The sequence below is a fragment of the Strix uralensis genome, chromosome Z (assembly GCF_047716275.1).
Source record: "Strix uralensis isolate ZFMK-TIS-50842 chromosome Z, bStrUra1, whole genome shotgun sequence".
Classification (NCBI taxonomy): Eukaryota; Metazoa; Chordata; class Aves; order Strigiformes; family Strigidae; genus Strix; species Strix uralensis.
In genome coordinates this window covers 20,259,034-20,285,117 of record NC_134012.1, presented here as the reverse complement: position 1 = coordinate 20,285,117, position 26,084 = coordinate 20,259,034, and the positions used below count along the sequence as shown (strand labels likewise).

Genomic DNA, 26,084 nt, shown 5'->3' with positions numbered 1-26,084 from the left:
AAACACAGCCCCGCTCCACTACCTAAAACATAATGGTCAGGCATTTGCTGAAACTAAAATACAAAATGTTGACTATTACATACATCTCATTAAAATGTATAAATACCTGATGGAAGTAAATAAGGCAGGTGGCAGTAGCCTCTTCTCAGCAGTATCCTGTGACAGGATGAGAAGCAGTGCATATAAATGGAAATCTAGGAAATTCCACTGACAGTGGTCAAGCCACAGAAGAGGTTGCCCAGAGAGGTTGTAGAGTCTCCAGCCTTAGAGATATTCAAAACATGACTGGACACCACAGAGGACTAGACTAGATGAGCTCCCCAGATGCCTTCCAATCCCAACTATACTGTGATTCTGTGAATTCTGCAAGATAAGGGAAGGGAAATGCAGAAAATAACCAGAGGATCAGCTAAAGAGCGTAAGCAATTAAATTACAAAGCCATAGTTCAGCTCTGGTCAAACACAAGTTTTCCCTCCTGCTGCTAATTCCCTCCCTGTGTTAGTACACAAATTCCCTGCTCCCAACACACCATTTTGCCTTTCCCCAAGTCACATACTGATCAGCCATTCCCACGTGCAAAGCAACTGGTTGGACACAGGGGAATGTTGATTAAACAACAGCTGGAACAAAGCAAGCCAAACTGTTCCAGGCTGCACGTCAAAATCCTCAAATCAGGCAAACCTAGTGTAATGTTTCCTTACAATACTTTGGAGCTCTTTCACATATTCACTTAACGGCACAATATATGACACAGGTGGTGATATTCCACAATAGGAGATGATAGTGTTAGTAAGTCCTGCTGTAAACTGTGGAGGTCCAATCAGACCACACCAGTGTCTCCCATCTCCCATCTCCCAAACATATGCTAAGCTTCCAGCTCCTGAACATGCTGGGTCAGATTTTGCTACAGCTAAGTCTCTGTCATAAATGTGTGGGAAAGAAAAAAGTATGTTTATGGCAACCAGCAACAGAGGTATGACTGAGTTAAGTCCCTGTTCCAGTAACTAACTGCACCTATATTCATACCACATTTCAGTTTTGGTGACATTTCATTTCTTCCAGGAGCAGAAGACTGCTTTGTTTTGCTATTTTTTTACAAAAAAGTTAGTATCTAAAATTATTTTACTTGCTGTGCACAGTATTTTATCCATTTGGTTTTAATAATTCAACAGCCAACTACAAGAAGTTATGAAGAAAACAAGTCAGATGGAGGTTCCTTAGATGGCCTATAGACCCTTAGAGTTACCAGCTTGGTCACTGCTAATAGCCTGTTGGATGGGTAACACAGGCTTCTCTGCTAAGTACAATAGGTTCTAGAGAACAGATATTCACTTCTTTCCTTAGATTTACTCAAGGCCAAATAAAGGCAATCTTCACTAAAAAGACCTAGTTTCAAAGCTGGGAGTATACATGAGCAAGTCTATTGCCTTTGTAAAGAACATGCCACAGCCCCTGCTCTAAGCTGTAGTAGGGCCTGGATGGAGGACTGTTCTATTTATACAGAAAGTGCTATTACCTATTTTGGGTGAGGAAAAATCAGAAGCTTCCCCTTTTTTTGACATTCTGAGCAGCAGATACAGGACAATAAACATGGAATGCTATTTCTAACCACCGCTATTGCCTGTCAGTATCTCACAGAACAGGACACAGTCCCTCAGTACTTCAATGCACAAGAAGCAGCTACAGTGATTTTTAACCTTCAGTAGAGGATTAGTCATGCAGTGTACTCATTCTTCAGGGCATGTCTGTGAGAACTATGAGATCACTACTGATCTAATCTTAACAGGGTCCTCAGTCAAGACCATATTTCCTTACCACTCTCGGCTTTCTTTGGCTAATCACTGCAAAGCATACCTCCAGCTCAGATATAGTGTTGTACAAAAAATCTGGTCCGCCCTTACATTTTCATTTCTTTGTTTTCTTCATACAAAAATAAGTGGCAACAGACTTTAAAATCCTTTCCTTTGAAGGTAGCGGATGCTGAATCCTATCTTAAGTGGGAGACAGATAATTATGTCTTGGAGTATAGTCCAATTTTAGCTGAAGCAGTGAACATAGTTACTTCTTGAAATACTCTTTCTGGGAACCCTTATAAGTCAGCAAAGCTTACTGCTTTTACAGTTGAAAATCCTCCTACAGGGTCAAGTTATTTAAAAGAGACCAGCTGATTCTCCTCCAGAAGAGGTCACATTTCTACCATTATGACTTTTTGTGTCAATTAGTACATTAAATAACTAAATTTATTCTCTCTCTCTGAAAGCAGATGGGGAAGTAGAGAGAAGCAGGAAGGGGAAGGGAAAAGGAAAACAAACAATCTTAATCATGCAGCAGAAACTTAAGTTTTATTTTAGAGGCTGAACAAGGCGGAATCAAAAGTTATACCTACAATTTTAAAAAACAGTACTTTCATCTTCCATGAATGATAGTTTTCAGCCACACAGAGTAGTATGGATAACTACAAAAATAACACTCTTAACAGAGCGGAAAAAACACATGGGTGTGCTGTTTAATACAAGAATTTACTGTGCACATTTTACTTGTATGTATTTTGTGCATTTGTGCTTTCTCCTTCTAGTACCACTTAAACTTCTGAAGTAAAAGGTTACTACTAGGAAACAGTCAAGTTTTCCCATTAGATTTCCCATTGTACTCTTTTCTACATCAGAAAAATAATTGGTACTGAAGCATTACAGAGCAGTGAGACAAACTGAGGTTGATTTTTCTCCCCATCTTGTTCCTCCAAAGCCATAATAATTATAATTTTCTCCTTTTATTGTCCTCCTTAACCTTCCAAAGGATTAGTTCCATACAAGCAATTGCATCTTGCCTAGAGTTATGACCATCACCTAGAGAAGAACAAAAAAAAATATTAGAAGTGCTAGATTATGTATTTCTTTTATAAAGAATGCTAGTTTTGTTTATTAAGCTGAACAATTGTTGAGACTATTAAGACAATACTTGGTATTCAGACAGCTTTTGGTGCAACTTCTTGCTACTAGGATTCAAGGTAATAAATAACCACATGCTTCTAGCAGTCCAGTATTGTCTGGCAGTATTCAGTTTCCCACCGTACGCTCCAGCTTCAATATCCAGTAGAGCCTGGATTAGTAACCTAGAGTATCCAACATAGCCATCTTTGGAAAACCAGCCTCTCCAAGTCACATACTTTCAAATCAGAAGTTGAAAGAGTAACAGATGACAAGCTGATTTTGCAACTAGATGATAAATTTCTACCTTGGTTAATGAAGGACAATCTATTTGTCCTGATCTACTCAAATGCTCCACAAAATCTGAACAGAATGGAGTTAAAGGTTTTAAATTATATAAGGTAACACATTTTTATTATATGTTTAGTCAAAGCTTAAGAAGTCAACAACTTGCAAGCCTTCACATGTTTTGTACAATTCCCATAACTACAAAAAGTACAGTAGAAAGGCTTTAATGTACGGAAAATAGGGGTAGTTGTCCAAACAAGAAGTGTATACAATCCTCTCATTATTTGGCATTTAGTGTAGGCATCAGAATACCCTTCCTAACATGAAGTCAATACCAGGAAATGCTGGCTACCAGCATTTGGTAATTAACTACATAATGGTAGTTAACTATTGATAGTTCTGAGCAGTCCCTACTGAAAGCCAAAGCTGCACATTGGCAGCATTAGGTGGAGAAGGACCTGCTATATTCAGTCATCAACTTGATAAACAAAAGTTTGACAGTGTCAAATTGTCACATTGACTAATTTGAATATGTGTACCTCATCAAATCCTGCATGAGCTGATCAAGGAAAATCTAAATCTTGTATGGTTTAAGTTATGTAAAACAAAGACACCATTTTTAGTATAGAAGTTTTAATAAAGGTACAGAAGATCTCAAATAAACATGTTTGGGACAGGGGCTGGTTATTCAGAAACCAAAAAAGTTGGAAAAAATATGACAGCATACAGTTCAGCATTTTCATCTGAAGGTGGCAAAATCCCCTCCCCGTTGTCTGTTTCTGAGCTAGTGGCTCAAAACCAAAAAGGTGCTTCTTTGCACTATAGCACTGCATTACTGCATATATTCCACATCTACTGATTCCACAGCTGCTTTGGGTAGGGGACAACACCACAATACAATGAGCTGATACTAGGGAGAAAAATAATTTTCTTAGATTTAACTGAGATGTTCCATTCCCCAAAGCAGCACAGGACCTAAGTGCTATAGCAACAAAAGATGACTCAATAGTAAAAGTACAAGCTTCTAGATTTCTCTTGTGAAACTTAGATGCCAGTGATTTGAGATTATTTTTCATATGTAGCAGCCTAGACTCAGAAGCAAAGATCTTCAGACATTCACAAGCACATAGTTGCCATTCAGATATCTACTGGCTTAAAGCAGTACAGTATCTCCTTGAATGTGGAAATGCTCATACTTCCTTCTCACTGAACACATAATTTACACAGTCACAGTAGTCATCTGCAGCAGCATTAGTGTGTTATATAAATGCTTTCATCAGCATATTTTATAAGAACTATCCCTGCAGTATCTATTTAGATTTGACATATAAAGAGCTGTGGAAGTTAACACAGGAGAGCAATAGATTTTGTGTGTGGCAGAGAAGTTTATACCACTTAGTAACCTCTACTATTCAGAAGGAGAAGACAGCTGGTAATAACCTCACAGGTTCTGGTTTTCTCCTCTCTTTAAGAAGTAAAATAGAGCACTTGCCAATAATCAAATAAGAACTATTTTGTCATTTGGATAAGACAATGGAGGTGATCCTGTAAGTTTCCCCTCTTTCCTTACTATCTTTTGTCAGGGAAAATTGCAATTCTCATTTGCTTTCCAAGCCATGAAGTAGTGCTCTGCCTTGCCATTCCACCCCTCAGCTACTGGTATTTTTAACTGCTCAAAGTACAACTTGTATGAGACATGTTTTCCAAGTAGTCTGAAAAGGCTAAATTATTGAAACCATAACCTTCTAGCTCTTTATGTATTCTTCAATTTTTCAGTCAAATCAAGTATATGATATACTGTAAGTTAAGCTACCTCAGCAGTTGCAGCTCTTGTGCCTTGGACACCAAAAATCCAGCACTTTAAAATGCACTCCTACTCAAACTCCAGTTTGAGTGTCAAAAAAAAAAAAAAAAAAAAAAGAGGCAAACAGTCAATTAAATTCAGAGCAAGTTAAACCACCACAGACCTCTGCTTTCTCATAACAAAGGGTGTTTCATTCTACTAATACCTACATTTACAAAAACACAAATCCAGGCTTGAAGTTTATAACCTTTCTCTTGTACTGGTAAAAAACTAACACAAACTAGCACAAAGTAGCAGCACAAACCAATATAAACCACACGTCAGGAATTTTTTCATTTTTTCTAGAAATGGCAGCTACCTAGCTCTGTAGGTTAAGCTTGGATTTTAGCTCAGTAGTGATCAAATCCAAACTTAAGCAGAAGAGCCTGCTAAATGCAGAGTTTTGGTTATTAGAGACAGCCATCTTAAAGGCTGGGGGCAAACCACAATAGCAACCATCTTGCCCTTCAGGTACATCATCGGTTTTTAATATACTATTTAAGTTAAGGTATCCAAGACAAAGCTTTAAATGACAGTAAGTGTATTATTATCTTTTCAGTTTTCTGAGTTATTCCTGTCTCCCATTCATGATGCAATATACTGATTGCTTAATAAGAACCTGCGCTCTTACCATCATCTTGATGAATCCTCCTGAGGTAATCAGCCATCAGACATCTAAGTTCTGTTTTGTGAGGCAAACCTAGCCGATAAGGAAACACTACTGATGTGTCCACTACTCTGTCATGAATTAGCTGGAAAAGAGCAGAGGCCACAGCAATGATTACAGATGCAGTTACAGTCTTGCACCTCCTTTATTTATTAAAGAAATCCCATCTAGCATCTAAACTATTTCCTTTCTCAACATGCCCAAACTAATCCTTGAGCCCCATATACTAAGTCATCTGTCCTGTGTTCCTCTATTCATTATGGAATGGCAAATTGTGGGACAAGAACTATGGAAAAATTGTGCTTTGCAGTGATTTACACTGCACTGACATTTATTCACTAGCTGCATACATACAGTGAATGTAATTAATTCTGGTTTTAGACAGCCAATATGACACTGCAAAGTCTCACTTTCTTTGGTCTTTAGATATCACTAGCAGAGAAGCCTATCAAGGCTAAATTCTAATTCTTTCATTAGTAATAATCACAGAATGGTTGAGTTTGTAAGGGAGCTCTGGAAGTCATCTTATCAAAACACCCTCCTCAAGCAGGACCTCCAGAGCCAGTTGCCTAGAAACATGTCCAGATGGTTTTTTGAGCATCTCCAAGGTAGAGGACTTCACAACCTCTCTGGGCAACCTGTGCCAGTGCTTGGTCAGCCTCACAGTGAATAAGTGTTTCCTGACGTTCAGAGGGAACCTCTGCTGTTTCACTCTGTGCCACTGCCTCTTGCCCTGGCACTGGGCACCACTGAAAAGAGTCTGGCTCTGTCTTGTTCACACCCTTCCTTCAGGTATTTATATACATTGATAAGACCCTTCCTGGGCAGATAGTTATGTTCTTTACAGAATATTGCTGCCTCTGATATTTAATAGCATAATCCATGCGTTTCTGTTACCTAAGGTATTACTTGGCAGGCAGCATAGTTGTTTACAGAGATTCTAAGAGCAATATTTTAGTATTACTTGAATTGTTACTGCCTTTTATGCATTTGTCAGCATGAGGTCAGCAAGATCAGAAAATATACAATTCTAGGTTTCTGTGAACCCAGAAATAAAGACAGCATTATTCAGTGGTGATGTACAATTGGATAGTTAGAAGCACAAAACAGCAAAGCAGCCCAAATGTCAGAATCTTTACCATACTGTGTTTCTAAACACATCTCTTCCTTCTCTGAATGTAATATTATCTTTAATACAACTATCATTTAACAATCAAGTACATGTCATTTTTTTTCATACATGTTGATCTGCAAAATGCAACATTCTTCTCCTTTTTGGAATTAATTAGAACACAGTAAAGACAAGTAGTAACCTCTTAAAACAGGTTATTTTACCTTGAGAGCAAATAAGTCATTTTCTAAACTGTGTCCAATTAAAACGGTGTCTGCACTGAACAAGTTTAGCAGTATTGCTTGTACACTCTGAAAAGATGTTGTGATATTCTTCAGATCATCCTTCGTTACTCCAGAGAGTCTAAAGACAGATTTATATCTTCATTAACAGAGACACTAACAAATATCTAGAAGAACTAGGTTTACAGTGATCATTCCCCCAGCATCTAAAGTTAACACTAGCCAGCTCTGAAGTCACACAATGTTGAAATCAACATAAGACATTTTTTCATTCTCTTCCTTTTCACCTAGGTAGTGTAAGATAAACTAAGGTAGGTCATATTAACTTATTTTGACCACTACAAGTGACTGAGCCTGTTTAAGCATGGAGCAAAGACAGGGCTCTGAGCAAACAAGTATTGCTGTTGAAGAAGTAGGAACACATTACGTTGGTTTTCCTCCAACTTGTTTTTTTACAGTGAGGCTCAAAACCTGTGTTTCTTCCCAGACCAGTTGCAGAACTTCTAAGAACTAATAGGGATCAAAAACATGTTTTCCAGGTCTCAATGACAAAACCCAATAGAAAGACCATATACAAGACATCTGCACTGAATACAGCCAAATCTTGTTAAGCTTCACAGTTCGATAGCTGCAATGCCCGACTTTTCTGTGAGACAATATTTATAGATGAAATTTGCATTTGCTTCTATCCCCATAGGGAATTTAGCAAGTTCTAGGAGGTTTAACTTCGGGGGTTTTTTTTTTAAAGAAAGGGGAGAAAAAGAGTCTTCAAATGTGGAAAAAATAAATTGAACTATGCAAAAAAGAAAAATCTTTTTTTTGTTGACTTGACTAAGCCTGTAAGAAAAAAGCCTAATTCCTGACTGAAGGTCTTTGATTTATATTACCAGAAACAGACATTTAAGAGACATGTTTCTTCTTATACAGTTATCTGCCAATTTATTAAGTCTAATCCTCAAGCAATATAGACTAATTAGCATACCTTTTGTCGCAGTCTACAACTTTACCATCTGGTTTAACAAATGAATCATAGACAACTTGTAGCTTAGCATCAACCACTGTCACTCTAGTTAGTTCCAAGCCATGGGTTGTGTAACACTGAAGAAAAAGTTAGTTTAATAAGCATTTACACAGCAGTGATGTTTCCTTACATTATTTAAGTTTTACAGAAAGCAGAACTGGCTGCCAGCTTGGAAGATCCAAACAATTTTGCTAACTGCACATTCAACACTAAAAGTCTAGTCACATAGAGTGACTAGTTAAGAGTTCTGCAGAGCTCTTTGAGACATGAATGCCAAACTGCTACAGCTAGGAAATTGCTTCATAAACAGCAATATAGTTTTCTATTAACTGAACCAAACTTTTTAGGTTGTTCATACCGTCTCGCAGTTCAGAGCATATACACCATATTTTCCATCAAGAGGTGGTGATTTAATGACTGTCTTTGTGAAGCCTTCCAATTTCTCTCTTCTCCCATCATGAACATGAAGCTGCAAAGTTTCCATTAATATTTAAGTGCAAGTTTGCTAGATATTATCTTACCTAAATTGCCAGACAATTTGCTTCTCTAAGATTCAGGAGCATATCTATTTAATACTTCTTGTCAATATTTGCCACATAATTTACTAAATGCTAGTAAGTAAACCTAAAAGGCTTATATCAAACCATTCACAGAAAGTTATGACCCAACTTTAAGTCAAAAGGACACAGAAAGCAAAACTGAGATACTGTGTTATATAAACTTTCTGAGAACATTTTTCCTACCTTTGCAGTCTGACATCCAGCAGACCCAACTATTGTCTCACAACAGCTATAGCGTTTTTCCACACCACCAAGAACTTCCAAGAAGAAAAGTTGAAAATTGAGCCGATTTTGCAGCAACTAGCAATGGCAAAAACAAATCAGTACCCTCACCCCTCTCAAATTCCTTTTCGATCTTTTTCTGAGACTGCACTATGGAAAGCAGCAAGTTCCATCTACAGGTGTCCTGGTTTAGCCAGGATATGGTTAAGTTTCCCCAGCAGTGGGGGGGAAGCTCTAGCCGGGTTATTTGTGGGGGAGGGGCAGCGGCCGCGTGGTCTCAGACCCCGGCAGGAATTAAACCACCACAACAGGGGATGCCAAGATGACAAACTTTACATCATTCCCTTGAGACAAGGTTTTCATCAAAAAAATAAATACCAGCAAATGGGAGAGGGAAAGTTGTAGTATGGTCTAAAAAGTTCTCCCTGAGGGAAATATTTAATGTAGCTTCTGAGTATTGAAGGCATCTCTCAGAAATGATGACAAAGGTCACCTACAAGTCAGTGCAAGGCCACACAATGAACATCTTTCTGTCTTCTTCCCACATGGTTTTATTAACATCAGCTTTCCTAAAGTTATGGCATATTCAGAGAAAACAAGCTTTATTAACTAGCCACATTCCTGAAAGAACAGCAAAATGTATCTCAGCTGAACCTTGTGCAAAAAAAGTTTCAGACTCTGATCTTGCTCAGTTTTAACATTATATTATAACTTTTAACAGCTTCCACAAAGATTGAATGCCAAGGATACCTACCTTTTTCTTCCAATACTCTACCAGAATGATAGTTGCATTCTTCTTTACGGGTATGTTCTCCTGAAGTAGTAACAGCGTATACTTCGCCACACCTACAGCACACTCTTTTGAAAGCTTAAAAAAAAAAAAAATCAAACAAACAGCACATATTTCCTGGCTGGCTTGCCATAAAGTTAAAAAATTTTGAAGTATAAGAAAAAGTTACATACACAGTAATTGTGAGAGCAGAGTGTCAATACATAAGCAGCCTCCCAAGGTTAGCCATGCATAAAAAGCCCAAGTTCCTCTACAGCACAATAAGAAATTCAAGTTTACCTGAGACTTCCTCTACTACATTGAAACAGAAATTAGAAGATAACTATAAACCTTCATGGTTTAGTTACAAAAGCTTGTGAATTCGCTTGTAGTCCAGGCACTAAATATGGAACACTGTCACAATGTACAATTTATACCCATGTATTTCATTGTCCTGTGAACCACTGACTGAAATTCAACCTTGTTGCAGTCTAGTAGGAACTTACCATCATATCCAGCACTTTTTACAACCCCAGTAAATATAGCACTACCATTTTTTTCAGGATTTGGCCGAGGGAAGTTATTTTCTTTCAATTGTTCCTCAGTTAGAAGATAATCTTCCAGAAGTCTGTATAGAGCACCATCTGTAAATGCTAAAAAAACCCAACTAAAAACCAAAAAGTAAACAAACCCAAAGCTTAAGCAATATTAGAACAAATGTAAGTGGTACTTATATCCTAGTACTTCCAAAACAAAACTGAAATTACAAGATGTGCACTATAGTTTTCATACAAAAACTATACGCTTGTACCTCAGAGCAATTAGAAGTGATTAGAGGTGAAGCATTATTCAAAACACTTAACAATTGGTATGTTAATTCACTAGTTATCCCAGAAAGGCTAAGCATGAAATACTAAAGAACATGCTCTTTCAAAAAAAAAAAATTCAACATTTTTCCCCCTAAGAATAAGCCTTCAAATATAAACAGGGAATTGTGTTGGAAACATTTGCAGTGGTTAATAGATAAAGCATGAACAAAAACAGAGCAACATTTTCATGACGAAATAAGACTATTTATAGGCTAAAGGGGAGAACTGACATCTCTCTCGCCCTTTCTTTACCTTTCTCTTCCTCTGACTTTGTGGATCCAGCATGACTGGAAGATCTGCTGTTACTAAGTCCTCCTGAATGCAGGAAAACATATTTTTAGCATTTCTTCTCAATTTTAGATTTCCTGTTAATATCCTAAGCAAATATTTATAAATCAAAATGCAGATTTCAGTGATATATTTCTACAAAAGGATTTAGATATGCAGAAATACAGTAAAGTTAAACTAAATAATCCTTTCAAGATATTTCTCTGCTGTTCTAATGTCCACACTTACAATCCATTTAAAAAAAAATTAATGAAAGCAAACATACCATGATCTCTCAGCTTTTTGAGAGTCTTCACAGCAAAATTCAGGTACATTTTTTTACTGCCACAACGATCATAAACAGATTGTTCTTCTGTCACAGCCTGTATTCAAAATAAAAAAAGAGACTGAATGTTAGTGGAGTACTATATGTTCTACAAAAAGTACTGCCATTCAGAATCTAAGATTCTGAACCTAGAGGTAGATACACATGCAAGCAGTGTACTAAATCTGAAGTGTAACATGAGACAATATCAGATTTATGAGACACCTAGAAAGACAAATTCTGTACTCATGAAGCAGAGATCTGTGGGGGAGGATTGGTGCTACAATGCAGAACTTAAATCTAATCCTTGTGGGAATCTGAGAACACTCTTAGGGTAACCATTCCTGTGGCTACAGACAGCTTTTTCTGACCCTGCTTCATAGGGGGCATTACTACTTTTTTAGGTCAAGAATGTTTCCTTAATTTTCTTTCTGTAAAGTCGTAAGAAACAGAAGTGAAAGTAAAGTCCAGCACCTTTTAACTATGAAGAAGCACACTTGAAATAAAGAGTACGTTCATTAATCTTCTGGGGGAAGAAAAATGCTTCTTTCCTAATTTTATTTCACTGTTTATGCTATCTGTGTAGTCAACAAGAGAAGCTCATTTCAGGCCACCAACACATTGTGCAAGATAAGACCTACTGACTAAATTCAGAACAGGAATTGTAAAGATCTATAAAATATTACAAACCTTGTTAATAGCCTCATTCACTGTGCTACAGGTTTTGAAGCATTCTGTTAAAAAAACGTTGATATATCGCTGTCTTGTCTCAGGTGGTACTTTGGATTCTGATTCTAGAACGGAATGCCTTTTCCGAGTAGAAACCTTAAAAAAAGCCAACAAAACCACCCCATACTAGTGTGGTCAATATGTAACAAATAGCTCAAAGAACTAAAACCAGTTCAGACAATCTTTTGCTGATCCTCACAGAAAAATAGATAAAAAAATCAAACATTGCTGAATAGCTATCCAGAAAACTGGAGTTGCACATGACATGGAGACAGAAACAATGTCAGAAATAGTAGCTGCAGAGGTTTTCCCTGCTTGAAATAAACAAAGTAGTCTCCTGCTTAAAGTTATGTGAGGTATTAAAACTATTTTTAACTTTTTTTCTTAGCAAACTTGCAGTCCTTCAGCAAGCAGTAGCATTTCAGTTACGATTTAAGTCATGCACTCCATCTTTTAATTCAGGTAGTAGTTCACTCAGAACATAAACTGAACACCCAATGAACTAAGCTTAAAAGGAGTTTATTTTTAGGAGCTTATAGCCTTTGTTAGGCAATGCAATATAGAATTTTTGCTTATCACAATATGATTATTTTAAAATAAAGCACAGAATTTAAAATCATCACGTTCAAAAATCTCACAGTAAATTAGGTTAACCATAATACCATCACACCCAAAAAGGTCCAAACAGTTACAAAGATGCATATTGTGTATCAAGGAGTAACATGTCTATAGCACATTTATTTGCTAAGGAAGATCCTTTAAGAGCAGCATTTATGTGTGTTCCACTACCAAGGATAAGATAATTTCTGCATAACGGGAACCCAGGCAATATGTATCATTGTCACGGCCTAGTCGCACCATTACTGGGGCATGCAGTGTTCTAGTTAGGAAACAAGAAGGTACGTACTGGAGATATGAAGCACAAAGTAATCTGTACTTTATATCCCAGAAAAATATTAATAACCAAACAGATTGAAGCCATGACATTTGAAATTTTTAATAAGAAAGCAAAATTCTGATCTTGTTATTTATCTGACCCCAGGAATCTTCAGTGTCTCTGTTTTAAAAAAAGGGTACTCTCTTGAAGCCAAATAAACCCTTTTGTCAGGTACCATCTGCCACTATACATAGAAGGAAGTTTTAAGGGAAAATAACCAACATACAAGTATGACTTTACTGAAAACAAACTAGTACTTAATTGTTCCATCATAACCACTTTGATTAACAATTTATATATTTAATTGCTTACGTTTGTGTAATGCTGGCTAGTACAACCAAGGAAAGTGAAAATACAGTTTGCATAGCAACTTGATTAAAGCACACAAGAAACAAAGTAACTTTTTAAAAAATTGTACTAGTATATCACATTACAGGGTCTACATTATAAAATTCTGTTTGAAATTAATAGCATTTTTTCCACTTCTGTTCCCATTCTTATATTCAAGTTCTGCAGCAGTAACTCTACAGTACCTTGTGTGGCACAAGATGCCTCTTCATCGGTGACCTAAAAGAAAGTCCACGGGGTAGTCTTCTTACAACATTTCCTGCCAGTGGTACAGGCCGTTGACCACTGCTGGTTTCAACAGGCTGAACTTCACATACATTTAAAGAGGCTGAAACACATAGAAGATACAGTCTGAATCTAAACTCTAATGGTAATCGCTAGTACTTAATCTGGAACACAGATATTCCACAGATCATTTGTTAAAGCAGAGTAAGAGTAAACTAATACACAGAAGAAAACCTGGAATGTCAGGAGGCACATTAAGACTTCATTTCTGCCAACACATTTTATGCAAAGTATAAAGTTCTCCAGTATTTTTGAGATCAAAGATTGTTTTGAAGACATTAGAAGAAAGCAGCCACACAAGTCAAGTTAAAAGCTATTTTCAAGTTGTAATGACTATGATTTTTAAACACCAACTTGCTTGTCTTCCCTGTCCCTTTCCCATCCCCCACAAAAAAGCATGATAGCAAGAAAAAGAGACAGGAAAACCATTCTAACCTCATCTTCCAATGCATTCACTAAGCACCTTGCAGTACTGCTTTGCCTTTTTCAAGTCAGGAAAGCTACAGATCTCAGAAATAAAAGTTTGTCATGAGATTCTGGAGCCATCCTTGCAGTCATCCTGCTTAACTTTAGTTGCATCAGTACCTAGTATAGAGCAAGACAAATTTGTACAGCATGAGATACACTAATCCATTTTACTGTTATTCAGACAGAATGCATGCACTGGCAGAATGACTCAATTTTCTGTGAAGATGTTTTATAGCATCTGCAATAAAAACACATGAATGAAACTAGCAAGCAGTATTTTATTAATTTAATTGCTAGGTAGGTTACTTTGTAAGCCTTTAAAGTGACAGTATAACAACTGGATAGGAAACACTGTTTAACTAGTATCAAATGCTGAAAATTATTCCTACTCGAGGCTTTTTCACATATGAAAGAGAATTTAAAGGGAGAAGAACATCTGATTTTCAGATGACAGGATTTAACAAATTGTGTCAGAAGGTCTGAATGCTTCAGACTAGAAACCTAACAGTTGATATCAGTACTAAAATGAAAATCAGCAGGTTCCTTTTCTATTCTTTCAACTCATGTATCAAAAAACTTTCAACAAAACAACTGTTTTTCAGGATTTTGGTAAAAAGTGTACACATTCAAAGAACTTGCACAAAGTACTTGTCCCCTTTCCACTACAGCTACCAAGACCTCAAATATAACCTTGTGTTGGATAGAGCATCTATCTGCACAAGCCAGGTGCTCACCATCACTCAACTCAGTTAACACTGACCACAATAAAATGAACACATTTGAGCAATGCTGAAACCGAAGTCAAACAAAGTTCATTTTGTCAAACCTACAGATCAAGCTGTCATACCCCTCTGTCCAGTGCTTTGAAATGGAGTAGCTGACAATCCAGACATAGTTTTCTTCTCTCCAGAAGTTGTAGTAATGGAAGTTTGTCTCCTTTTAACTGCAGCTGCAGACACCACTGCTTTCCGGTGTGCCTGATGAATTTCTGCATAATGGCCCTGCTTCCCAGGAGATGCTTTGAAAGGCACCATTTCTTTTTTGTTACATACCTGATAAGGACATACACAAAACCAGAGTTAACATTCAAGCAGTTCCAAATCACAGCAAGACTGCGTTAAAGTCACACTCCTTAACACTGCATTTTGCTATCAGATTCAGAGCTCAGCATGCTGTCCCTGGAAGGAAAACACCAAGCCGAAAGACTTCAGGGGTCGTGGAGGGAACTTAAAGAATTATGCCTGCTATTAACATTGCCACCTAAAGCACTGTAAAAGCAGAGAAAGAAACAGCCACTTTGGGTTTCCAAGTGCTGTATCTGTAATCTCATGGTATAAGCCTCCACTCCAAACTGACTTTTCAATACTCATCAGCCTCAGGTGCCCTGGGCAGCAGCTTACTTTGTCTGTGACAGGAAGCAACCTTAAGTACTACAACTTTTAACAGAAGTGTTGGTGAGATATTTGTTCTAATTAATTTCAAAATATTTTTACAATTACACTACAAGACTCAGCCAAACTGAAGTTCAACACAAGTCTATAAAAACTAAGTAAAGCTATGTTGATCTTCAGTTTATTACAAGATTATAACTCACATTACATTTTGCCATCTGTGCAATTCTTCTCTTTTGTCCAGGAACACTTACTTTGGTTTCTAATAAATTGAGATCTACCTCTGCTCTATTGGCCTATTAAAAACAAGAACAGACTATTTAGCCCAACTGTTATGAAGCTCTAGACTTCAGTAATATCCTTATGACCCATTCACTCCAATGTTTCAAGCTACTCAGTCAAAAAACCTCACCAGGAAAATTACAGTTCCATCAGTATTAGACAGTTATTTTACATTCAAACCAGTTAAGCCATAGTGCTTTAAAGCTGAGGCAGTGGTACTCAAAGTTCCCACATTTATTTATAAGAACAGGAGACTATTGAACACACAACTGCCTCTAAAACTTTGCTTATTACAGTAAAAGTAAAAATGGCTACCCCAAGGCAGGGAGCTACTTAGAGCAATTTTCTACTTCAGGAAACATACAGATCACCCCCTGTCAAACTAGACTAGAGAGTCATAAGTGTTTCTTAGGACTTTACTGGCACTGAAGGCTCAAATATTTAACCTTTACTAACACACATTTTGGAAAGAGTATTTGAACTTGGCTATATAATATAGCACATCCCCATCTCATATGATCAGAATAAAACCCCAACCACTGAAAGGGAAAAAAATACCTGCTTCTGAAGGCCCTTCTTTTGCAATTCTCTTTCAAACTCATCAAAAATTCTCTGACACTCCTCTAAAGGATCATCTGATTCAGAGAGCTCTGTGTCCTTCCCACTGGGTTCTGCTTTCTTAGCAGACAAACTTTGCAGAGTTATTTCACTTTTTTTCTTGTTTAAGTAATTAGTTGGATATGAGTGTCTATCTTCTGGGCTATCATTACCCCCATTTTCTTCTATGCTTTGGCTTTTCTTTGTATTTATTATAGTTGCTTTACAAGGTCTTTTAATTGTAGGTTTATTTTTTGATGAGTGACCAGTATGCAAGACAGACTTTGTTACTCTTCTGCTGTTCACGCAGTCTTCATTAGTAGTATGCTCCTGAACAAATGTTTTGACCAATGTATTGTTTTCTACATTCTCTTGTTTCTGCATGTCTGCCTCAACAGAAGCAGCTGAAGATTGATGTTTCTCCTTACTATAAGCAAGGGCATCTTTTTCCTCCAAAACCTTCCATATATCTGTGTTTACATTAGGCAAATAAATCTCATTTGCTTTTGAACAAACATAGCCTGGTTTTTCAGACTCATTTAAATGTTTTCTGTTCTTCTGAGAAGTGATAATTTTCTCTGATTTTTCTCCTGTATACCCAAGAATGTCTGCCATAGCACTATCATGTAATTTTTCTGCACATATTACAGCAGCCAGTTCTGTGGCACTGTTCCCACTTGTACAACTTCTGCTCATTCTTGGCTTTTTATTAACAGGTTGTTGTGGTGCATCAATGACAAGATCACAGTCCTCATCAGATTCTTCAACTTTTATTTCAATTTTCACGAAAGAGCCTCTTGACCTCTTTGTGAGTACATGACTACTCCTAAATTGAGACATCTTTGCATTTCCATCCTGGTTTTCACAAGGAAATTCTTCCATTGGCTTACACTGCTGCTTAGCATTTTCATTCTGCATTTCATTTGTTAGAGAAGAGATGGAGAGACCTGCAAAATAATTTTGTAGATTATATTTCAGAACAGTTGCTGGACAACTATAATCAACAATGCATTTTTCAAATTAAAAACAGACATTATTTGTATACCAGGAAACTGAAAACACATGATACGTATGTGCTAAAAAACGCACTTCAGTAGTTTCCTTAGGAGAAAGTATCTTACTTTAAGATAATCTTCGAGGGTTAAAGTGTTTATAAGCATTTAATTGGGAAGATTGTACTGTGAGAGTCCCTTCTGTTCCTCGATTTCATTCTTGACTGAATCTATTGCTATTTTAATCCTTTTGGGTTTTTGTGTATCATCTGCCTCTCTTTGAGGAAAGATAGCTATGACCGTAATTTAAGTCATCCTAAACTGCCATACAGATTTCAGTTGAAGAAATAATCTATTTTATTAATTATGTACAAGACTACAAGTCCATTGTCCCAAATAGCCAGTAACATTTCAAGACAGGTGTATTTATAATTGTGCACAAGTTTTAAGCAGCCTTGAAAGTCAGATTTTCCAACTGCAGATTTAAGCAACTGTTACCTTTTTAGCTTTTATAGGCTGTAGACTGCTTACCAAAACTCAGCCTGACACTTTCTCAAGGCACTATCTCCATCCTCACATGGATATTCTGGCAAATCAAAATATAATGGTTATTTCCCTCCCAAAATTTCATTAATTGTATACAAACCCTGTCATCCAAGAGATCTGTTAGCATCAATAGCATATCTTAATGTTATATACATTGTCATTTAAAAACACATGTCAACATTTTGATTTCAACAGTGAATTTCATCAGTAATTACAAAACATTTCAGGGAAGTACTGGAAAGTCATATTTTGTTAGTGAATGGGATCCTTTCCTGGTTACTCAAAATTAAGTAATTTTGGCATTAACACAATAACAATACCACAAAACAGGGCAGTACCACAAAGCCTGTCGTTGTGGGTTAACCCTGCCTGGCAGCTGAGCCCCAGGCAGCTGCTCTCTCATCTCCCCGGTGGGATGGGGCAGTGAATCAGAAGGGTAAAAGCAAGAAAAATCATGGGTTGAGATAAAGACAGCTTAATAGGTAAAGCAAAGTTGTGCAGAGAAGCAAAGCAAAATAAGAAATTAATGCACTGCCTCCCATTGGCGAGCAGATGTTTAGCCACTTCCTGGAAAGCAGGTCTTCATTGTGCCTAACTATGCCTAACTTCAAATGTCTCCCCTTCTTCCTCCTTTTCCCAGCTTTTATTGCCAAGCACATTATCATATGGTTTGGAGCACCCTTTTGGTTAGCCTGGTTCAGCTGTCCCAGCTGTGTCCCTTCCCAACTTCTTGTCCACCCTGAGCCTACTTGCTGCAGGGCAGTGTGAAAAACAGGTAAGTCCTTGAGGCTGTACAAACGCTCTTCAGCAATAACTAAAACATGGGTATGTTATCAATATTGTTTTGCTCAGAAACCCAAAATTTAGCACCACACAGAGCTATAAAGAAAACTTACTTCACCCCAGTCAAAACCAGTACACCTTTCTACCTCAAAGAAATACTCTGAGCCTCAACGAGCTAACTGTTCTTACCAGAAATACAACTAATCTGAGAGAGGTAATGTTTCCTCACCTTTTATACAGGTGAGATACCGTTTAGACTATGTAGTAATCCATGTTATAGAATTATTCTTTGACTAACTAAAGACTGAGCAAACCTTCAGTGTTCAAGCTTGCTAGAAACTGCAGAAGTCATTTAATGACAGATGTTGGTCACTTGAAAGGAAACACCTATGGACTCAGCATTTGACAAGTCACATCACTTCTTGCAAAATCAGTAAGTGGAAGTCAAGAAGGGAATGAATCTATGCTGGGTTTGTTTTTTTTTTTTCCCCCGACTGCCACAGTTATTAGCAACCATCAAACTATCACAATACTTCTTCCAGGCTGCAGTTCTTTATTCTCAAGAACAGATATCTTTAAGAAAGAAATAAAACATTACCATTTACAGGTAACTGAAAACCCAAGTACTTATTGCAGAAATGAAAGCTCCTGCTGCACAGAAAGAGACTACATGCAGAGTGAGAACCTTTACTGTGACTGCAGCTCTGGCACTCCTGAGCTGTGAAGGCGAAAGTCAGTAGCATCTGCTTAAAACACAGACATGAGAGAGTAAGAGACACTTTGATGGTTCCCTGGATTACATACTTATCAATCAACTCAAAACTATCAATGTAACCCATAGCAGACAATGTGGAGGAGATCAACCCAAGTTCATGGTAATCAGAAAGCAGCTACTTGTTTTCAATTATAAGATTTTCAAGTCCAGTTCAGAAGCAGGTTGTTTTTTTCATTAACATAGGTTGCTACTATTTCCATTTTAGTCATTTTAATACTCTGCCCCTCACCTCTCATACCCACTTGGCTTTATCACCAACAGATTGAAGTCACTGCTATTTCTGCTATTGAGATCTAGTTTACAGTTGCCTGAAAACATTCGGTCATGAGGAACAAGACAAACAAAAAAAGCTAGCTACAAATCTTATTACTCATTATGCTTAAAAGAAAGTGGAACACTATGGGAGGGACATACTAAAGTTTCAGTAGAAAATGCCAGATATTCACTGATGTGCAAGCAGGCTCTTTGCAGACTGCTAATCCTGGAAGGAGAGCAAGTATTTTACAAAGATTAAAAGCAATTCATATTACGACTTCTGCTCTTCATTATAAAGGCTAAAGGTCATACACCACAAAGGCAAGGTGGCATCCTCCTAGAAAGCAAGAAGTCACCAGCCTTTATTAGGCTATCACACACTGCTTTAAGCAATCCTCCAGAGTCCAGCTTCCTGAAGCCTAACCCCAGGCACAAACATCAGTTTATATTCTAATCCTAGTATTGCCACTGCTGTTTGTCAAGGTTTCTTCTAAGAGCAAGAACAGAGAAAGACCACAAAGACCTCCTATTGTGTCATTTTGCTCATCATCTCTCATGCACGGCACTACAGCTCTTTCTTTTAACTACCATCCCCAAACAGCAGGGACGAGGCCATGCCCACACCTCAGCGCCTGCGAGCACCTGCCACCACCGCCGTCAGCGATAGCATCGCCACCAGGAAAGCAACCCCCCCCTTCCCCTCAGGGCCGGCAGGGCCCTGCTCCCTCAGCCGCGCGGCTGCCGTCCCCCTGCCCACAGCCCCTGAAGGGGCACGGCAGGACGGGACAAGCCAAACCGTTCTTCCCACCATCCTCACCCTGGGAACGGGCGGTGGGAGGCTGAGGCGAAACTGAGGGCAGCCTCCTGTGCTGTGACGCTGTCTGCCGGTTTAAGCTAACTCCGAAGCAGCCGGTGGGGCGATTCATCCTCCCCACCCCGTCTGCTGCTCGGCGTACGAGGGGAAAGCGCGGGAAACCGCGAAGTGAACGCCTGGCCTACCGGCCGCGCCTTTTACCGCGGCGCGCGGGCGAGGGGGGGGTGGGGCGCGCGGAACCAACCGCCCAATGGGAGTGGGGGAGGGGGCGGGGCTTCGGGTTATGGCCCCGCCCCCGCAGGGCGCTGTGAGGGAGTGGGAGGGGGGTTGACGGGCGGCGGCGGGAAAGGGAAAGAAAGAAGGGAAAGAAAGGAAAGAAGGGAAAGAAGGGAAAGAAGGGAAAGAAGGGAAAGGGGCAGTGCCGCTCCGACTGGCGGGGAAGGCCTCCGCGGCCGTTCGCGGTAGCAGCTGGCGGAGGCGGCCGTCACGGCGGGACCCCAGCCCCTGAGGAGACGTCCCGGCGATGGGGGTGAAGGCGTCGGTCAGTGTTTGCGGTGGCGGTGCGAGGAGGCGGTAAGCCCGCTGAGGGGAGAGGAAGAAGCTGCCGGGGGAGCGGCGCGGAGCAGCCGGGAGCCGCCACGGGCGGAGCAGTCCTGCCCGCAGCGCGGTCAGCGGGGCTGCGGTGCAGGTCTGCAACCCTAACTGGTGAGAAAAGGCGGCAGGTGTCACTGAGGGAATGCCAACGCCATACGGGGCAGAAGGACTGCTTTGTCCTCCGCGTGGGGTGCCCCGGCTGTAGGTGTTTGTTTGTGAGCTATGTACCTCGGCTACCGTTAAGAGCACTGGGGGCCGAACTGCCCCCCCCACCCACTGAGCGGCTTCCCGGGCTCTGTGGGCCTCGTCTGGAGCAAGCAGCGCGGCCCGCAGCTCGTCGCTGAGAACAAACGCCAGCGTGAGTTCATACCGCGAGTCCGTCTGTCCCAGTGCTCTGCCTGCAGCGGAGCCCAGGAGCAAGCTGGCTAGGGAGCTGTAAAAACTTGTCTCGTCTACTCACTGCCCTCTGCAAGGACAGCATCTGTTACGTATTTTTAACCTGGCTTCTATGGGTTTCATTTGATGCTCTTTACGTTTATTACTGGAATGGGTAGTCCCTTGCTATCTGTTTTATCTGTGGTACTCGATATTTGTAAGAGACTCTCCCCTCCCACCAAGACATGCTCTTTTCCAGCCCACCTTTATGGTTGCTGTTGTGGAAGCAGTTTCATAGTACTGATGATCCTTGTTGCCCTACCTTGAAACTTTTCTGGTTTTGTCTCTTGCTTTTAAGAGACCAGAACTTCACTCGGTATTCACAACGTGAATTAACTGGGAATTTGTGAAACAGGACCATAGGCTGTTCTGTATTCTTTTCCCATTAACTCTGGTAGTGTCATCAACACTGTCAACTCATACAGTTGCACTCAGTGGGTTGCGCTTCAGTACCATCCCCAAGGCAAAGCTTTAATTTCAGATGTCATGGGCAATTTCAAAACATAGAAAATATGAAAATAATAACAAGAAAAAGAATGAAGAAACTAACTGAAAATAGGCTGCTAAGGTCACTGTCCCCTGCTGGCCAGCAATGTGGCTGGAAGAAGGAAATCTGCCCTGTCAGATGCCAAGGAAAATAATAACTAAATACTGATATATAAGAAAGAATGAAGAAAAGGAAATCTTACATTGCTGTCTTGTATTTCTGCATTGTGGGACAAATTATTTTCAAAACTTCTGTGCACAGGATCCTGAAAGGTAATGGAAGAATTCCTGGATTTTGAGCTGGCTCCAGAAGACCATGGCCAAGCAATTTTTCTAAATCGATTGCATTGCCTTGAAGACAATACATTTTGGCTGTAATCTGGAAACCCTGGGTTTTCATGCTCCGCTGCTTAAAACTGGTCTACAGACCACTCTCTACTGCTGGCCCTGTTCTCATTGCACTTTCCTTCCCCAAGTTGTAGTAGTGTCAACTGAAGAATTTTTCCTACTGTCTGAGACTGTCAAAAACAGGTATGATATTTTGAGTTTGGGGCAGTGTGTAAAAAACAGAGGAAACAGAAAAATTGTGTTCACTTAAAAGATCTTCCAAGAGATCATTTTTCTGTTAAAAATACCTGCCTTGTTTTTAATTGGGCTTGCACATTATTGTGTACATACAAACAGCAGAGGGCTGTTATGTACACAAACATTGCAAAATGTACATATGCTCACATAAATTTCCCAGACAAAGGATATATTAAAAAAAAAAAGTTTTTTGTTGCCCAAAAGAATCCTAATTTAAAAGGTAGTTATTGTTCAGAGATCCATCACTACATTCCTATTCAGAGTGTACCGCTAATGTTGGATTACTTGAATTCATTTCAAGAAGTCATTGTGTTCCTCGAGGAGTAATGTGGAGCTGTCTTCTGGCCATGGTTGTATCTCCTTGGCACTTGATTCTGAAGCAGTTAATGTTTGCCTGCAAACATTTGTGATCCAATTTTAATTACATATCACTGTCTTATCAGAATGTAAAGTTTATTGTCCTGTCATGAACCTTCAAGTTACAAATTTAGGGAATCACAGGTACTGTTTATATAAACATAGTTGCGCATATACCAGCATCTGAGTTAGAGAGTTTGTCAGTCACTCTCAATGAGATTCTATTTAGTTGTGGTCTCTGTTTAAGTCCTTCATATGAAGGAATACTGTTGAGACTTGATATATGAGAAATCGGTGGCATATCAAGTACAGAATTTATGATAGGTAGTGTTTCTGATTTTGAGCTTTTCCCATTCCTCGGTGTGTCTGATACTGTTCTCTCACCCCACAAGCTGCTTTCTGCAGCTCTGGAAACTGAAGAATCAGGACCTCCCTTCAGAGGGTCAAAGTAAGATGCAGAAGCTGGTCTCTGTTGTTCACATGAGCATCTGAATATATGACAAAAATTCCGAAAACACAGAACAAAAATTGTTACATTATCCTGACCAGAGGAATCCAATAGAAACTTAACAGATACTGTTGAAGATGGATAATAAATTACTGAACTTTATTTTTTTCAGGATTTGAACTGGCAAAGGGAGCATCTCAACTTTATAAGGAAACAGTACATACACTCCTGGTAATAATATAATTTTCTATTTTTTAAAATTTCTGCTTTCACTTTTCATTTGCAGGGGAAAATGTATGCAAATTAATTATATATGTGTACAGTCTTTCTGAGCTTTTATCGCATTTTTGCATAGTATTTAATCCTATGTTTGGAGTAGCACATCACTTTACTATCCAAATAATAAAGCACAGCACACGACTGGAAAACTTACCCTTTTTCCATTCTGTACTTGATGAAAGCCATACAACAGCATGTCATAAATATTAAGGAGCAAGCAAGAGTTGTGCATGACGCAGCAAGCATTAATTTTACTTTAAAATCTTCTCAGCTGGTTTCTTGAGCTGTGTTCCTCTGAAGCAAATCAGTGTTGTCTGACACTACAACAGTAAAGCACACCACACCGCTAGTATGCACACAGGTAATGTCCTGGACAAATCGACATACATAGAAATGGATTATATCTGTGCGATTTGCTAATGGGAAATAAGCACTTCTTAATAAAAGGACTAGTTCTGTGAAAACCCAAATCCATTTAGTTGTCGATGAAATGGCCAAAAGCACATCTTCCAATCTTTCTAGACATGATTTGTATCCATCATAAAGGGTAATTCTGACAGAAGTTTAGCAGGCCCCAGGGACTGGAGATGCTACTACTCTGAGTTTATTAGAACCCATTTTTTTACCTCTGAGGAGATGGGGTGGTCTTAAGCATCCGTGGAACCATCAGCTCTCCATACTCCTAATCTACTGTGTGCAAAACCCATCAAGACATCTATACTACATTCTTGTTTGGCATTTCTTGTAAAATTACATTGCTTGGATGGTATCAGACGTCACTGAGATCAGGAACTTGATTATGTGCTCGTTTGATGATAAAAATGTCTTTGATGCAATTTAAAAATCCATCTTTTTTCTGCATATCCATCTGTTATTTAAATATATAGCTAATTCTTTTGCTTCAAGAGAAACAAGTGGGATTATAAATAACTTGCAAGCAGTTGGCTGTTCTAAGAAGATTTACAACAATTTATGTGTGACTGCTATAACACACTTGATTGCAACACTGTTATTTTATTTGCCTGTGAAAAGGAATGAAACACGAAGCTGTTTTCAGTGAACTAGTCACTCTTTTAATTTTTTAAATTTTTTACTGCTTTCTACAGCTGTGTATCCTAGTTTTCCTGTAGTTTGTATATATCTAAACCTCCTTCAGTTTCTCCTAGATCTTACTAACCTTCCTAAGTGCAATTTGTTCTAATAAGCAGTACCAATCAGATCTTTTGCTTTTAGCACTATATAGTTATTACACAGTGACTAATTATCAGTCAAAAAAGGGTTCCAAACCAGTCAGACAGCTACTTCTATCTATCAAGGTGAAACTCCCTGTTTGTGCTCTTCTGTTACTTTCAGAGACATCCTCATAAACATTCGTCAATTTGGCTCTTGGAAAAATGTAAGATATAGTAATACTCCAGTAGTACACAAGAAAAACTTTACATTTAAGCAATAACTTTTTATTTCACCTTTTATGATCCTTTATACAAACTCACAACTACAAACAGATAAACCTCTTAGGATAATTTATTTCCTGACAGTTTGGTTTATAGAAATGCCTTTGCTTATTAGCTCTTTGTTAGAAAATGAAATGAGGTTGATATATTTTCTAGCTATTCAGAAATAGAAGCAAGCTCATTTATTTTACCACAGATATAGCAATCATATGCTGCTGTTTCATTCATGAATCAATATGGGTAGAAACCATACAATCTCAGAAGCTAAATTTTGCACACAAATTCATGTCTCCCATTCAGGTCAGTAGAAGCTTAACTTCATCCATATATTTGTGAATGTTTAGTATTTTACCTCAGTTGCAAAGTACGAGTAAAATGTAACTGGTGGTAGGAAGACAAGAGATAAACTAAAGCATGCTTCAAGGTTTTGGGATAGAAGCATTTTCAGATTCAAAGTACTTACTTGCATTACTTTTTCTATAGCTTGCTAATACTGGCTGTGCTAAGTTTCATTGTCTTGGGACTTCAGTTTGTTTACCTGCTAATAAGTGTGTGTCTCAAAGACAGGGCTTGCCTAGTGATTTTTACTTTTTCTGTGATTCTCAGATGAAGATGGGACAAAGTCTCTTGATTTCAAGTTTCTTTTTCATTTCATTTTTGCCCACCAAATTTAGAATTTCTGTTGTTCTTATACTGTCTACTTAGAAGAACTGAACTCATATTTAATCTTTTCCTGAGTCCTCTACCACACCATCCAAAGGTGGTTCTTCACTGTGGCTCTGTGTGAGAGTGGTAAGGTAATGGGGTCCAAATCTGGATTCTGGAAAGAGAAAAGAACAGCTGCAAGGATTATTCCTAACATAAAGCCAAGAAAGAAAAATCAGAAAGTTCAACATCTGAGATGAAAGTGAAGGAGAGGAAGCATGCCCAGGGAACCTGCTTCATTATTGTCAAAAGTGTAAAAGCTAGAAAAATCAGAAGTTAATGTGGTTCACTAACAGATGTGTTTGGAAAAGTGGTAAGAACTGCCTTTTTTTAGAAAAAAAGTATGTTTTATTCTCTAGTACTTTGCAATTCTGCAGTGATTAAAAAATTGAGAACTTGAAATAGCCATGTTATGAACTTACAAATA

General features: G+C 38.7%; 1 protein-coding gene across 1 annotated transcript; it reads right to left on the bottom strand.

Moving 5' to 3' along the window:
* Positions 1-2,380: 2,380 nt before the first annotated feature.
* LOC141938227 (RNA exonuclease 1 homolog) lies at positions 2,381-17,067 on the bottom strand. The gene is made up of 15 exons (XM_074856898.1): positions 16,111-17,067; positions 15,474-15,566; positions 14,727-14,931; positions 13,312-13,454; positions 11,803-11,937; positions 11,074-11,170; positions 10,773-10,835; positions 10,158-10,304; positions 9,637-9,750; positions 8,844-8,917; positions 8,459-8,569; positions 8,062-8,177; positions 7,062-7,200; positions 5,691-5,811; positions 2,381-2,847 (listed from the first exon to the last, which is right to left on the bottom strand). Exons 1-15 carry the CDS (start codon positions 17,065-17,067, stop codon positions 2,756-2,758), a joined length of 2,607 nt encoding a protein of 868 aa, XP_074712999.1. The 3' UTR covers positions 2,381-2,755.
* Between the last annotated feature and the right edge of the window lie 9,017 nt (positions 17,068-26,084).